This window comes from Salvia miltiorrhiza, chromosome 5, assembly GCF_028751815.1.
Source record: "Salvia miltiorrhiza cultivar Shanhuang (shh) chromosome 5, IMPLAD_Smil_shh, whole genome shotgun sequence".
Taxonomy (NCBI): Eukaryota; Viridiplantae; Streptophyta; class Magnoliopsida; order Lamiales; family Lamiaceae; genus Salvia; species Salvia miltiorrhiza.
Window position 1 is genome coordinate 17,830,328 of NC_080391.1, and position 14,280 is coordinate 17,844,607.

The following is a 14,280-nucleotide window of genomic DNA, read 5'->3' on the forward strand; positions in this document are numbered from 1 at the left end:
TATATATATATATATATTAAAATAAAAAACTCAAAAATTGGGAGAGGGCTTCAGGCCCCTGGATCCGCCGGTGTGTAGGTCTAACATTGCCATTGGCATACGTCGGTGTAAAAGCAGAAAAGGATAAAAAAAGCGCCGATGCCCTTGGTTCGGATATATCTTTTTCTCCCATTAGCTTTATATGAAACTATTAATTACAAATGCTCACGAAAAATTAACTATTATTAATACTCCCTCCGTCCCATGAAGCATGATCCAGTTCTTTTCAGCACGAGAATTAAGAAATTGATATTTTGTGTGTTAAGTGTAATAGGTGGAAAAGTAAAAAAGTTGAATAAAGGAATTTTTTTTACCATTTTCAAAAGTAGGTCAAGCTTCGTGAGACAAACCAAAAAGAAAATTGGGTCATGCTTCGTGGGACAAAAGGAGTATTTAAGGATAGAAATTTCGATGAAGATATAGTGCTATGTAATTAAATTCACAATTAATTGAAAGAAATGTAAGGGCGGAAAACTTTATAATGCTTCATATCTGTGGGTGTAAAGTAAGTAGTGTATATATAAAAGTTAAGCTTATATATAAGCGGAGACATCGAAGTCCCAGTGCAGCAGTGCCGAAAGAAAGCCTTTTTTCATATTCCTCATTTCTTTGTCACACCTCATCATTTAGTCCATTCCTTTCTTCTTCTCTACTAATCTCTCTCTCTCACACACACACACATTGCACCTCTTCTTATCTCCTTCTGTTTCATGTGAAGTGTCACCAAAACCTTTCATTAATCCTTGCTGTCCGCTCCCTCTCTCTCTCTCACACACACATTTGTGTCGACATAAACTAACGGAAAAATGGCGGTGAGAGAGAAATTGTTGCAGGCTTATGTGCTAATAAATATAATTTTGGTGAATTTTGCATGGGCTGAAGATAGACTGATAAGGCCGTCAGAGTTGGAGATGTTTGTTGATGAGCTTCCGGACATGCCCAGGATCAAAGGCTTCGATTTCGTCGATGCTTCTCTAGTTCCGACCAATCTCAATATTGGAATGTATCACAAACTATGGGTATGTTTCTGCTGCCTTTATTTTACTAGTATTTCCAACCTACATAATCAGTAGCTGTATTTTGAGATAATTTCTTTACTTGCTCAAGTTCGTTGGTGGTTTGATTTTTGAATTCTATTTTACTCCTAAGATAAGTGTGTGGCTTAATGTGATTACAGTCACATATACATATGAATGATCGAGGACCGAGATCGTTCTGTACTAGACTTTTCGACTGACCCATTTTTTCTTGTTGTTTTTCTAGTAGTAGACCCCACTTTTTACCCAGTCTTTTTCATCCCTCTCTTTTTGCTTACAATTTTTCTGTGAATTAATTAGTTTTTGCCTACTTTTGTCTAATTAAAGTTGAGTTTGCCTTCTAGTATTATATATATTCCGAAAAAGACTCCAGCCAGAATCTGATGCCAAATTATTTTATTACTCTTGTCCAGTAAATTTTTTACTTTTTCTCGTTTCATGTCATTGATAATGTCTCAGTTTTTTTTTTCTTTATCTCATTTATAATGACATCTTACAAAAAGAAAACCATCTTTTTCTCACATTATTCCACCCCATTTTATCTCACAAAAAGTTATTGACTCCACCATTTTTTATTATATTATTCATTAATCGAACAACAATCGTGATGATGAATAATAATGAGTAATTATGAATGTGAAAGAAGAGAGAGTAATATTATTTATGTTTTCCCCGTCGTACGTTGTTTTAAGTAATGTACATCTTTTCTTATGTCTTGTGCTGTCTTATTCTGATATACTGTATTCCACGACATTAGGTGTCATCGGGCTATTCTAGATTCATATTTACTCAAAAAGTTTATCTCGATGAAAATTAATTTTTTTAATCGTCGTAATTAATAAAAGCTACTTATAGGAAAATTAGTCCTCTAGCTTATGACCATATTATCCAAAATGAATATAATCGTCTTTTATGCAAAACAAAACAAAGTTGGACAAGGCATGTGAAAGAAGTAGGATTTCCTAATAGTACAACTTAGGAAATTAAATGTGTTATCATTGCAATATTTATATGCCAATATCACTTCACATTTAAATTTCTTTGACATTGTGGTACTCGTCAGCATCACTTTCTTTGTTGGTAGGAATACTTTCAAAAGCAACTTCATTAAGTTTCACAAAGCTAATTAATACACTCCGATATCCCAACAATTGTACCCTGTGATTCATCATTAACAAAATTTAATGCCTTGGCGTTCTTTATGCATTAACATTTATTAATTCCTCCATAAATTCAAATTGGGACCATAATACTATTGTTCTCCTTTTGGTGGTGTGACACACTATGATGGAAGATCATCTCAGAATTGCAATTGGTGGACTCCCAATTATTTGATTTTGATCAGCGCATTTATTGTCGAATCAATCTGTCTCTTTGAACTGCATTAAAATTATTATATGTCGCTTATAAACATGAAAATTATTAAATAACTCCGAATGATATGGTTTATTCCATGCAGAAATTTCATAGAGATCTACCTGCAACACCAGTTTTTGCATATGGTACAACAAAAGAAAATGCCACAGTTCCTGGCCCCACAATTGAAGCCCTTCATGGAATTCACACTCGCATCAAATGGACTAATTACCTCCCTTCAAAACACATACTACCATGGGACCCTACTATCCCAACAGCCACCCCTCACAAAGGAAAGGGCATCCCCACGGTGGTGCACCTCCACGGCGGCGTCGACGAGCCCGAGAGTGACGGCCACTCGGGCGCATGGTTCACGGCCCGGTTCAAGGACCGGGGCCCGTCTTGGACGAGGAAAACCTACAAGTACCATAATGTGCAGCACCCGGGGACGCTATGGTACCATGACCATGCGATGGGGTTGACTCGGGTCAACCTCTTGGCCGGCCTAGTTGGCGCCTACATCATTCGCCAGCCACGTGTCGAGCTGCCACTCGGCCTCCCATACGACGAGGAGTTTGACCGCCCTTTGGTCGTTTTTGACCGCAGCTTCTCTACCGATGGCTCGATATACATGGATCCCAAGGGGAATAACCCGTCCATCCATCCTCAGTGGCAGCCGGAGTATTTCGGCGACGCCATCGTGGTCAATGGGAAGGCGTGGCCCTACATGATCGTGCGGCGGAGGAAGTACAGGTTCAGAATCATCAATGCCAGCAATGCAAGGTTCTTCAACTTCTCTTTCGACAACGGTCTCAAATTCATCCACGTCGGATCCGACTCGGCATACAATGAGAAGCCGGTGATGCTTAATTCCTTCCTGCTAGCGCCGTCGGAGATCGCTGACGTGGTGGTCGACTTTTCAAAGTCAAAGTCAAAGTCAGCCATCTTGTCCAACGATGCAGCATATCCCTACCCTTCGGGTGATCCGGTCAATGCAGCAAATAGCAAGGTAATGAAATTCATCATCAAACCCAAACACGAAGTTGACACCTCGAAGATCCCCAAAAAACTGATCAAGTATCCTCCACCAAGTCCAAGTGTATCTGGCGTGACGAGGTATATCGCTCTGTACGAGTACACGAGCGCCATCGATGAGCCAACGCATCTGTACATCAATGGGTTGCCCTACGAGGCGGCAGCGACGGAGAAGCCGAAAGTGGGGGCGACGGAGATATGGAACGTGATCAATTTGACGGAGGATAATCATCCGTTGCACATACATTTGGGGCTTTTCGTGGTGGTTGAGCAGACGGAGTTGGTGGATGTGGATGAATTCAAAACGTGCATGTTCAAGTACAACGACGCCGTCGAGTGTGGGGTCCATAAGTATGCGGTGGGTAACAAGACGGAGGTTCCCGCCCACGAGAAGGGCTGGAAAAATGTGTTCAAGATGATGCCCGGACACATCACCAAGATAATAGTCAAGTTTTCTTACATTCATTCCAATCAGTCGTATCCCTTCGATGCCACTGCTCACCCGGGCTATGTCTACCATTGTCATGTAAGTTCTTTTCATCTCTTCACCATCTTCATTTTTACCATGCTTTTTAATTATTTTAATTTCTTGCAGATATTAGATCACGAGGATAATGCCATGATGAGACCATTGAAATTCACGCACTGATTACTGCTTATTCAATGTACTTTTCAACTATATATTGACATGGATTCTCATACTATATATATCTCACATGTCCAAATTCAAGTACAAGTAGGCGCTTCATTCCTTTCCAATTCTCCAACCACAATATTTGTGATAATGATATATATCTAAGTGTGTTTGCTTTGAATAAATAAGTTTTATATATCATTTTATACCTTGTTTCTTTTGATGTACTCCCTCCGTCCCACTGTAAGTGAGACCTTTTTTTTGGGCACGGGAATTAAGAAAGATGTATTTTGTGTGTAGATGAAAAAGTAAAAAGGTGTTTAAAGGGAAAAACTTTTACCCAAAAAGGAAAGAGTCTCACTTACAGTGGGACGCCCAAAATAGAAAGAGTCTCAGATACAGTGGGACGGAGGGAGTAATAAAAAATTCGATTAGGTAGTACAAAATTTCAGACAATAACTTTTTCCTTGGACAAGGTATAATTTTATATTTAAGTAGTATGATATTACTCTCTCCGTTCCACAAATCTTGACACGTTTTCCTTTTTAGGCCGTTCCACGAATCTTGACACATTTCCAAATAAGGTAATAATTATTACATTCTCTCTGCTGTATACTTTATCACCTTTATTACATTCTATCTCCTACTTTATCACTTTTATACTTTATTAACTACACATTTAAAACACTAATCTACAACTCCTTAATTCTCGTGCTGAAGTGTCAAGATTCGTGGGACGGATGGAGTATAAATTTATAATGGATTAATAGTGTTTTATGTTCCGAATTTTCAACGTTTTTCATAAAACCAATAAGTACTTTTTTTTAAATGATTATTAATAATGATTTCTATTTGCCTTATGTAGTGACTCTATTGTCAAATCCACAAATACTTTAACGCTTTTCAGTTTATATCATTAATTTATTTGAAGATTTGGTTGAAACTATATTTTTCTTGAAATGATGCTAAGCATATAAGTTATTTTGTTTATTGTCAAATTAACAATACTAAAAAAAATACACATATGCATTCATTCATTAAGGTGTTACATTCATCGTAAATTTCTATAATAAAAAATTAAAATAATTATCACATTGTGAATTTAAACCGAGATTATAATTTGATAATCCTCAATTTTATCTTATTTTCTTGGTAGCATTAAGTGAAAAGGGGTTTTTTGGGTATTTTCACGACACGTCGTTTTCCACACACTTATTAGCACGAAGCGAACGAGCTCTTCAAAATTTGGAAGGAGAGTGGGCAGCACAACAACAACTTTCGGATAATAGTAGCGACGATTTCCGAACAGCAACTGCATGACAGCTGGATTTCAACTCCAACGTAGAACACGAGCAGCAAGGGGCAGAGCTTCGGCAATCGTGATTTTTAAAGTCGTTGATTTAGATGCTTTCACAATTCATCCACGATTATTTATCGGGTGTGCATGGTGAATTAACAATTTCAATTTTCTTTATTTATTTCTCTTTTTGTATACTAAGAATGATATTTTATTATTAATTGAATATTATATATTATGAAATTTGTATTCATTGATCTTCCCCATTCACATTTGAAATGAAATCTACGAATACTAATAAGAATTTATCATAAAATTATATAATTTATGAATATGTTATATAACAATCATAGTTATATATACGCATGAATTATATTCTTCTATAGATTTATAAGTTTCAATTAACTATGAATAGTTTGATTCATATAGAATAATAACAATTAATACTCAATTGAAAAAGGCACAATCACATGTCTAATTCAATGATAGTGCACATTAAGCGTACTTAATATTTTTTTTCTTCTAAATTAACGGGGTTACACATAAAATTAAGTGTAATTTAGAGAATAGATATTGAATACTCACTATTTTAATGTCAATGATTTAGATCTTTTCACAATTCAACTATGAATGTTTATTGGGCATACTTGCATGGTGAATTAACAAATTCAATTTTCTTTTTATGTTATTAATAGTATATTAATAATGATATGTGATAATTAAGTTATTTGGATATTATTATGAAATTCATATTCATCAATCTATAATTCATTCACAGTGAATTTTTACCAATGGATTATAATCAAATTTATCTTATACTTATATAATTTGTTTATTTTAAATAAATATTATAGTTATATACAATAATGATATTCTTTTATAGCTATTGGGAATAAATTAATATTATATAACTTATATGCAGAACTTTTCAAAAGGATCTATGTAGAGTTTGATTTAGTTTATAATATGAATTAGTTCGTATTATATTCTCTATCAAAATTATTGCAGAACAAACGTGATCACGCTTGTAATAAGAAAAGCGTATATAATAAATTGATGTCAATAACACGTTTTGTTTTACAATTTCACCAAGAGTATTTAACAGAAAACATGATCATGTTTATTACCAAAAAACGACAGACTTAATTTCATCAGCGTCTTCAATATTTTTAGAGGCAATCCAAATAAGTGTAAGTATATCTAAAAAAAATATTAAATTTTATTTTGGAAGAAATCTAAAACATGATTTAAATTTTTGGAGGACATTTGAAACATAAAACTTACCGCCAATATCAAATATTTACCGCAAATAATATATATATATATATAAAAAAACATATTCACACGTTCTCATCCACTCGCGTTCTCCCACTTGAGTCTCCACTCAACAAATTAAGCCCTATTCTTGTTCTCTCATTCTCAACTCACGTTATTCACTCTGCAGCAAAAGTGTTGCTGCCATAACGTCTAACCCCGTGCTGCATGCTCGCACGAAACACATAGAAATTGACACTCACTTTGTTCGTGATAAAGTGCTTCAAAAGGAACTCGACATGCGGTATGTTCCATCAGAAGATCAGTTGGCTGACATTCTCACAAAGTCGTCTATTTCACGGTTTCAGTATCTTGTCCAAAAATATCCACTTGAAAATGGCTAGCTTGGGTCGAGTCGGGGTTGTATTGAATAAAGTGTTTAGTTTCGAATTAGTTAGCTAGCCGGTAGGTGGTTATCTTTTCTATTAGAAAGTAAGTTATCTCATGTATCATTGGTGCATGAACACCATCTGTAACAAACCCTATATAAGGGAGAATGCAGTATAATGAAAATAACTTTTCATTCATAATCTCTATCTCAATATGCAGTTAATTATCTTTTTAATTCAACACATTTATGGTTATGGTTGATAATGTTGATATACTAACTATATATTGTTGTTCGAAATTGATTCTATTTATGTGCTATATGATCTTTTGGTATTTTGGTTTCAATGAGCATATTTGGATTCTTGAAGCATAGTATGAACTAGACATGAACATGCCTACTGTGCAATTGAATGTTTAAAGCTATTTTGAAATAATACGTGACCACGCCTATTCTGCATTTGGTTGTTAAAAGCTACTTGTAAAATATGCGTGAACAAGTTTGCTTTTAAATTGTCTTCTGCCCAACTGTTGAAATATATGTCGAACATATGTGTGATCACGTTTATTCTTAGATTATCTTATGTCTTTTTTGGCTGCTGAAAGCTAATTCTAAAATGATCAAGTTTAGTCTTAAATTATCTTCTGCCCAACTGTTGGAACATATTTCAAAAATATGTGTAATCACGTTTATTCTTAGATTGTGTTATGTCTTTTTTGGCTGCCGAAAGCTAATTATAAAATATGTGTGATCAAGTTTACTCTTAAACTGTCTTCTGCCCAACTGTTGAAACCTATTTGGAAAATATACATGATCATGTTTATTCTTAGATTATCTTTTTTTGTTTGTTTGTTTGTTTTTTGTTTTTTTTTTTTTCCTGCTGAAAGCTAATTGTAAAATATGCGTGATCAAGTTTAGTCTTAAATTGTCTTCTGCCCAACTGTTGATGCATGATCAAGTTTACTCTTAAATTGTCTTATGTCCAAATGTTGAAACCTATGTCGAAAATATGCATGATCACGTTTATTCTTAGATTATCTTATGTTTTTTTTTTTGCTGCTGAAAACTAATTGTAAAATATGCTTGGTCAAGTTTTCTCATGCCCAAAACCTATTTCAAAAATATGCGTGATCACGTTTATTCTTAGATTGTATTCTGTCTTTTTTTTTTACCTGTTTCATGTGTATTATTTGAAGAAAATTAGTGAGAGAAATAAAGCGAATAGACAAAAACTCACAATGAATCACTCATGTGGAACAAAATTCATTGCCCAATCTTGCTATGAAGAGGTACATGATTATTAATGTTTGTCCAATTGAAATGGTGTACATTTGAATTATATATTGTTATCATTAATATGTTTACATATTAGCGTGACCTTGAAACTGACGAGGAGCCTACTCGTAGAGCCGCATGGAGAAAAAGTCGATACAACGATGAAAAAAAAGAATGGGTTGATGAAGCTGCACATTTCTATTTACATGTACATACATATGTATGAAATACAAATTATAATATAAATTGTTATGTTCAGAAAAAACTTATTATGTGTCAAAGTCTAGCAGAGGAGGATGGAGAACCTATGACCGATGATAAAGCATTCATAAAAGTTCTTGGTGAAGAAAAATCTAGCAGATTACGTGGATGTGGGGATATATGGGATCAAGCCAACTTCTAAAAGATAAGAAAGGATAAATCTTGATCTTCAAAAGGAGAATGAAGAATTAAGAAAACAAAATCAAGAATTGACAGCTCGATTTGAGTCCTTAGAAGCTCAAGTTAGCAACAAGTCAACCAACAAACTCAAGTTGAAGTTGTTATGAGAATGTGGCTCCCAGGTCTCATGCAAAGCTTGAGTCAAAATAGTCAAACCCCAAATTTCAATTAAATTTCGTTTAGGTGTTTTAATTAAAATAATTTATTTCCAAACAATGTGATCTGACGTTGAATGTGTTTTATGAAATACATAATTTATTTAATTCTTTCAATTTTGTTATATTATACTATTATGATGAATAATTTAATTTTAGTGACAAATTGTATAATTGACATTATATTAATATTATAACAACCTTTAAAATTATTTTTCGTTACTAAATTATTATCAATTTGTGACGGTAATTATAGTGATAATAATTTATGTCACTGTAGAAATTCTTTTAATCACTATATTAATTTGTTTCAGTGTTGAAATAGATTTGTCACTAACATAACATTGTTATAATGACAATAAAAAATATATATTTTATGACGACTATAATGCGTGACATTATTATGGAATAGTAGTGACGATTGTATCATGTGACTAAATCGAGACGCTTTAGTGACGGTAACCACATGCGACTATATACAAATTGTTTTAGACAAATGTAGAATGTGACTAATTGATGAGATTCTAGTGACGATAAAGACATGCGACTACATACCAAATTATATAGTAACAGTAAAAAGACGTGACGATAAAGAAATGCGACTATATATCGAGTAATTTAATTAGTAACAATTAAAATGTGTGACTACATAAGTGATTTCTTGTGACGATCATTGAACGTGGCTATAAAATTGAAATATAGCGATGACTAATTATTGTCACAACATAATCATCTTCAGTGACAAGATCATCTGTCACTATACTTCAATATGCAATGACGTTGTTTTGTAGTATAGCGTCGGTGCATATAGTCTCAACTCAACGACGAACGCAAAAATAATCACTAAGTACTTATAGTGATAATTTTGGTACATATAGTGACAAGAAGCGTCACCACTAAAAACTTTTTTTTTTTTTTTTTTGTATTGTCTTCTTCTCAGAGCGCACAATAACGTACACCACAACGGTCTCCGGTTGCTCCACACAGCCACGACACCCTCGACCCCTCCTGCGGCTCCACACAGTAGCTACGACGAGATGAGATAAAATTCGGAAGAACAAACACGACACAAAATTTCTTGTTAGATCTACGTGAAAAAGGTAAAGGGAGAGATAGAGAAGAAAGTTCGTTGGATCACATAAAAATAACGATAACTTTCCACTTCTCTCTCACACTCAACAATAACGCCTATGACTCCTTCTCACTAAGAGAACCAGTCGCACTCTTCTTGAACTCACACTCCCATCTCTTAGCAATTAGGACGAATAAAGGTTAAGAAAATATAGAATATGCCTATCAATAGTGTGTGGATTTGGGCTTTTAAGGAATTGGGCCAAAATAAGATTTACTGGGTTAAACTTTTCGATCCTTTACATGGAATGAAAAAAATTCTTAAATAAAATAAAAGAAAAAAATTGCACTGCGATCCATGGCCGTCCAAACGTGTGTTTCACTATGATTGAATGAATTTGTAAGGTATATCTACAATAATTGTTAGCTGAAGTTGGTTTTTATTTTAGTTACTTGTCCCGAATATTAAATATATATTTGGGAAATTTGCGTGAAAATACACCAACTATGGCGAAATTCCATTTTTAACACCAACTTAGGAAAATCCAATAAAATACATGAACTTAGAGTTTTGTCCATTTTTGACACGCCAGTTTTTTCTCTAATTAGAAATCTGCCCCTATTTTTAACTAAAATATCACAAATACCCCAAATGTTTCTTTCTTATGCAAAATAATCCTTATGAGCTTCTAAAAATTATAATGTCATAATGAATCAAATTATCAGGCCCAACATGCTTCCGTAACACTTCAAAATTAAACTTAACTTAAACCAACATTATACCTTTAGTCGACTGGTCTTCTTCAGGAGTCAGTGCTTGTTGCGTTTTACGGACCGTCTGCCCCCAAGGCTCCGTCCAACCACGCGCTCGCAAGGGATGATTGCAACCTTCCTCCTTCACTAAGTGCCGACGTATAATACTTTGTTGGTAAATGAAAGAAAATTTTTACTAAACCGGAAAGTTTGAGCGAAAACAAAGCGTTAATTGAGGAATTATAAAATACTTAATTTATTTCATAATAATCTCCCAAAGGGAGGGGACTAACTTGTTTAGCTACTCATTAGTAGCTAATACTTGTATACATAAAATAAAAGGAAGCTAAAACTAAAATTGAAAAACTTTGAAAAACTAAAATTTAAAATACAAAGATAAATTCTAGAGAGAGAGTGTGTTGTGTGAGATGGTTGTGAATTTTTCGATGATCTCTTCTCTCCAGAGCTTGGGTTTATATAGAGGTTTGATGCCCTCTATAATTGCTCGGTAGTTGGCCTTGGATTCTTCCTTCGTGGCCAGCTAGCTTGGATGGTGACAGCCACCTACTTTTGTCGGCCATTATTGCCGACACTAGTTAGTGCCTTCACATGGAGTTGAACCTTCCTTTATCTTTTGTGATAATGGTTGGTGAAGTCCAGCTACTTTTCCCTCCACTTGGCCTTGTCTTTTGCTTTCGGTGAGTGGTGCTTTTCTGGTCCCATACTCCATTATTCAGCTGATAATGCTGTGAGGGGCCAGCCACTTTTCCACCATCATTTGTCTTCTTTCGATGAGTGGAACTCCTGTAGAATTACCTACTTTGGTCAGTGGGTAGCTGGCCTGCATTATTATCCACCCACTTTCGTCGTTTTTCTTTTAGTGGGTGGTCCTCCTGTCCTGAGTCACATGACTCTCTTTACTTTGTCGGGCCCCTTACTTTTTTGGTGCCCGTGGTGCTCGTCCATGTGGAGTCTTGTGCTCCTCATATTCGTCGGACCGGAACTTCTTTTTGTTAGGCTTTGGAAAGAAGCCTTTGCCAAACTCCGGTTCTTTCTGCGTGGGACACTCCGCCCAGATATGGTCTACCCAATGGCCTAGATGAGCCATGTTGCAGAACTTGTGACGGGTTTCTTTACTCCCCGCTATCTTATTTCGCCAGAGTGTCTGCCTCTTTTCTTCAAAGGCCTTCTCCGCGAAGCTTGTAGTTTTTCCTGTCATTGAATTTAACAAGAAAGATCCAAGTCCTGCGTTATGAGAGAACTTGAATTGGTACTTTACTTTGTCCATCTCCGTGAGACAGACCCATAGTCCCCATGCACGTCTTGTGGAGATTTGTTCCTCCGTGAAAGTTGTGACGATGGAGATTTCATGATCTGGTGCCTTAATTCGGTTTAAGGCCTCCGTGTCGGGTCTCCGAAGCTTAATAAAATGGAAAGCTTCATGATTCCCTTTGCCTGCTGGTTCTGGAGCTGCACTAAGAAAATATAACTCCAGGACGTCTCCCCTGTTTAGAGACGGATTGTTCGACCAAGCATCATATACTGTTTCTTGGATCCATCTTGGTAGACCCTTGATTTCGTTGAATGCTGGCGAAATAGTATAAACTGAGGCTAGCGCCCCAAATTCATACCATTCTTTAACCTCCTGTGGATTGGCTCCGGTGGTCATCCAAACACGAGGATATTTTCCTTTGATATCAACCCGACAAAAATTCGAATTAAGTCCCTTTCTGGTATTGAGTTTCTCCCACCTGGATTGGTACATCTGCCAAACAGGAGAAATTTCAATAATGTTAATATCAATATTAGATTTTCCCGTCAATGGCCTAAGACTGATCTCTCCCTCTTTTACCCAGAGGTGGAGGGTTGACATATTGATTCGGGCGGTAAAGCCTTAGCAATATCTTTTTCTTGAGGATCCGGTTTTGACACCTTAGCCTCAGAACTTGTGCTAGGGGTATTTGAATCCCCTGCTATAGGTAATCCGGCCTGTACGGTAATGCCCGCTTCGATCATGGGAGCCATGATCCCGCGCAGGAGCGGCTTGTGGGTTGCATCATTAAGATTTAACATCTTTTTGATACATTCTCGTATACGGTTGGTTACTTTGGATTCATCATCCATTTGTATCCTTCCCGCTTGTTTGGCATGGAGTAAACACTCTTGCCATTCTTGTTGTAGCATCTCCAGGTTGTCCAGGAGTTGCCTCTGGTTCTCCATGATAGAGTCAACCTCAGTTGGCTCCATCCCTTGTTAAGAAATCTGCAAGAACATTTTCATCAGATTTCAAAATGACAATATTAAAATCATAATATTGGCACTCAGCTTGCCATCTAAGTAATCTAGCCTTTTCAGGTTTAGATTCTATCTTTTTTGTTAAGAAAGCTTTAACATTAGTGTTATCAACTTTCAAAATGAATTTCTTAGCAAGTAAGAATAGCGGCCATTTTTTGAACGCCTTTCTGACTGCATAAAATTCTTTCTCGTTGATGTGCCATCGCACAGCTTCACTGTCGGAAAAGAGACCGCTACAATATCTGCAAGGTTCTTCTCCATAAGGGGTGATTTTTGTGAGCACGGCCGCCCACCAAGAATCACTTGCGTCGGTGTAGAGGACCAGGTCATCCTCGTCTTGTGGTATTGAAAGTTTTGGGAGATTTTTGCAAATCTCTTTCAACTTCTTCATACCTACTCGATGCTCCTCTTTCCATATGAATGGAACATCTTTCTTCAGTAGTGGACTGAAGACTTTTCTATGTTCTGCAAGGTTTTTAATAAACATCCCTGCAAAATTGACAACTCCGAGAAAACTTTGGAGCTGCTTCTTCTCCTTGAGATCCTCCGGAAAATTCTGAACTTTTTCCACAATATGTTCTTGTAGAATTATTCCAGATTCATCGATCTCAATCCCCAGAAACTCCATTTTCTGGGTGGCTCTGACTGCCTTCTTTTCAGACAGCACAAGTCCTTCTTGTTGACAAACCTCCGCAAAGATCTCCAGATGCCTGGCATGTTCATGAATGTTTTTTGATGCAATAAGAATGTCATCAATATAAACAAACATAAACGAAGAATAATCTTTGAAAAGATTATCCATCTTTCTTTGGAATATCTGAGGCGCGTTGGCTAACCCCATTGGCATGACATTCCAGACATAATGTCCTTGTGGAGTTGAGAAGGCTGTGAACTTCTTACTCCCTTCCTTCATGCGAATCTGGTAGAATCCTGATTTGCAATCGAACTTTGAGAATACCCTTGCGCTTCTGATGCAATTAATAAGGTGTTCTCTACTCGGGATGAAGTATCCGTCGAACTCAAGAATATCATTAATCCCTTTATAATTAATGACCAATCTTGGCTTCCCTCGCTTGATCTCCCCATGATTTCTCACCAGAAATCCAGGACTGCTGTAGGGTGATCTTCCTTCTTCGATCAGCTTTAAATCAAGGTGTTCCTTGATTATACTCATAATATCCTGTTGATCTTGAGGGTTCATCAGAATAGGTCTGAACCTAACGAACTCATGCTCCTTTCCAGTTTTAACT

At 36.1% G+C, this 14,280-nt stretch overlaps 1 protein-coding gene across 2 annotated transcripts; it reads left to right on the plus strand.

Annotated features, from left to right (window-relative positions):
- The first annotated feature begins 487 nt into the window (after nucleotides 1-487).
- Nucleotides 488-4,286, plus strand: LOC130986478 (multicopper oxidase LPR2). 2 transcript variants are annotated; one of them, XM_057909908.1, is made up of 3 exons: nucleotides 552-1,058; nucleotides 2,536-3,993; nucleotides 4,063-4,286. In XM_057909908.1, the coding sequence occupies exons 1-3, from the start codon at nucleotides 846-848 to the stop codon at nucleotides 4,114-4,116; spliced, it is 1,725 nt and encodes a 574-aa protein (XP_057765891.1). In that variant the 5' UTR covers nucleotides 552-845; the 3' UTR covers nucleotides 4,117-4,286. The 2 variants fall into 2 exon arrangements, with proteins under 2 accessions (XP_057765890.1, XP_057765891.1); XM_057909907.1 differs by having other exon boundaries at nucleotides 488-1,058; nucleotides 2,536-4,286.
- The last annotated feature ends 9,994 nt before the right edge of the window (nucleotides 4,287-14,280 follow it).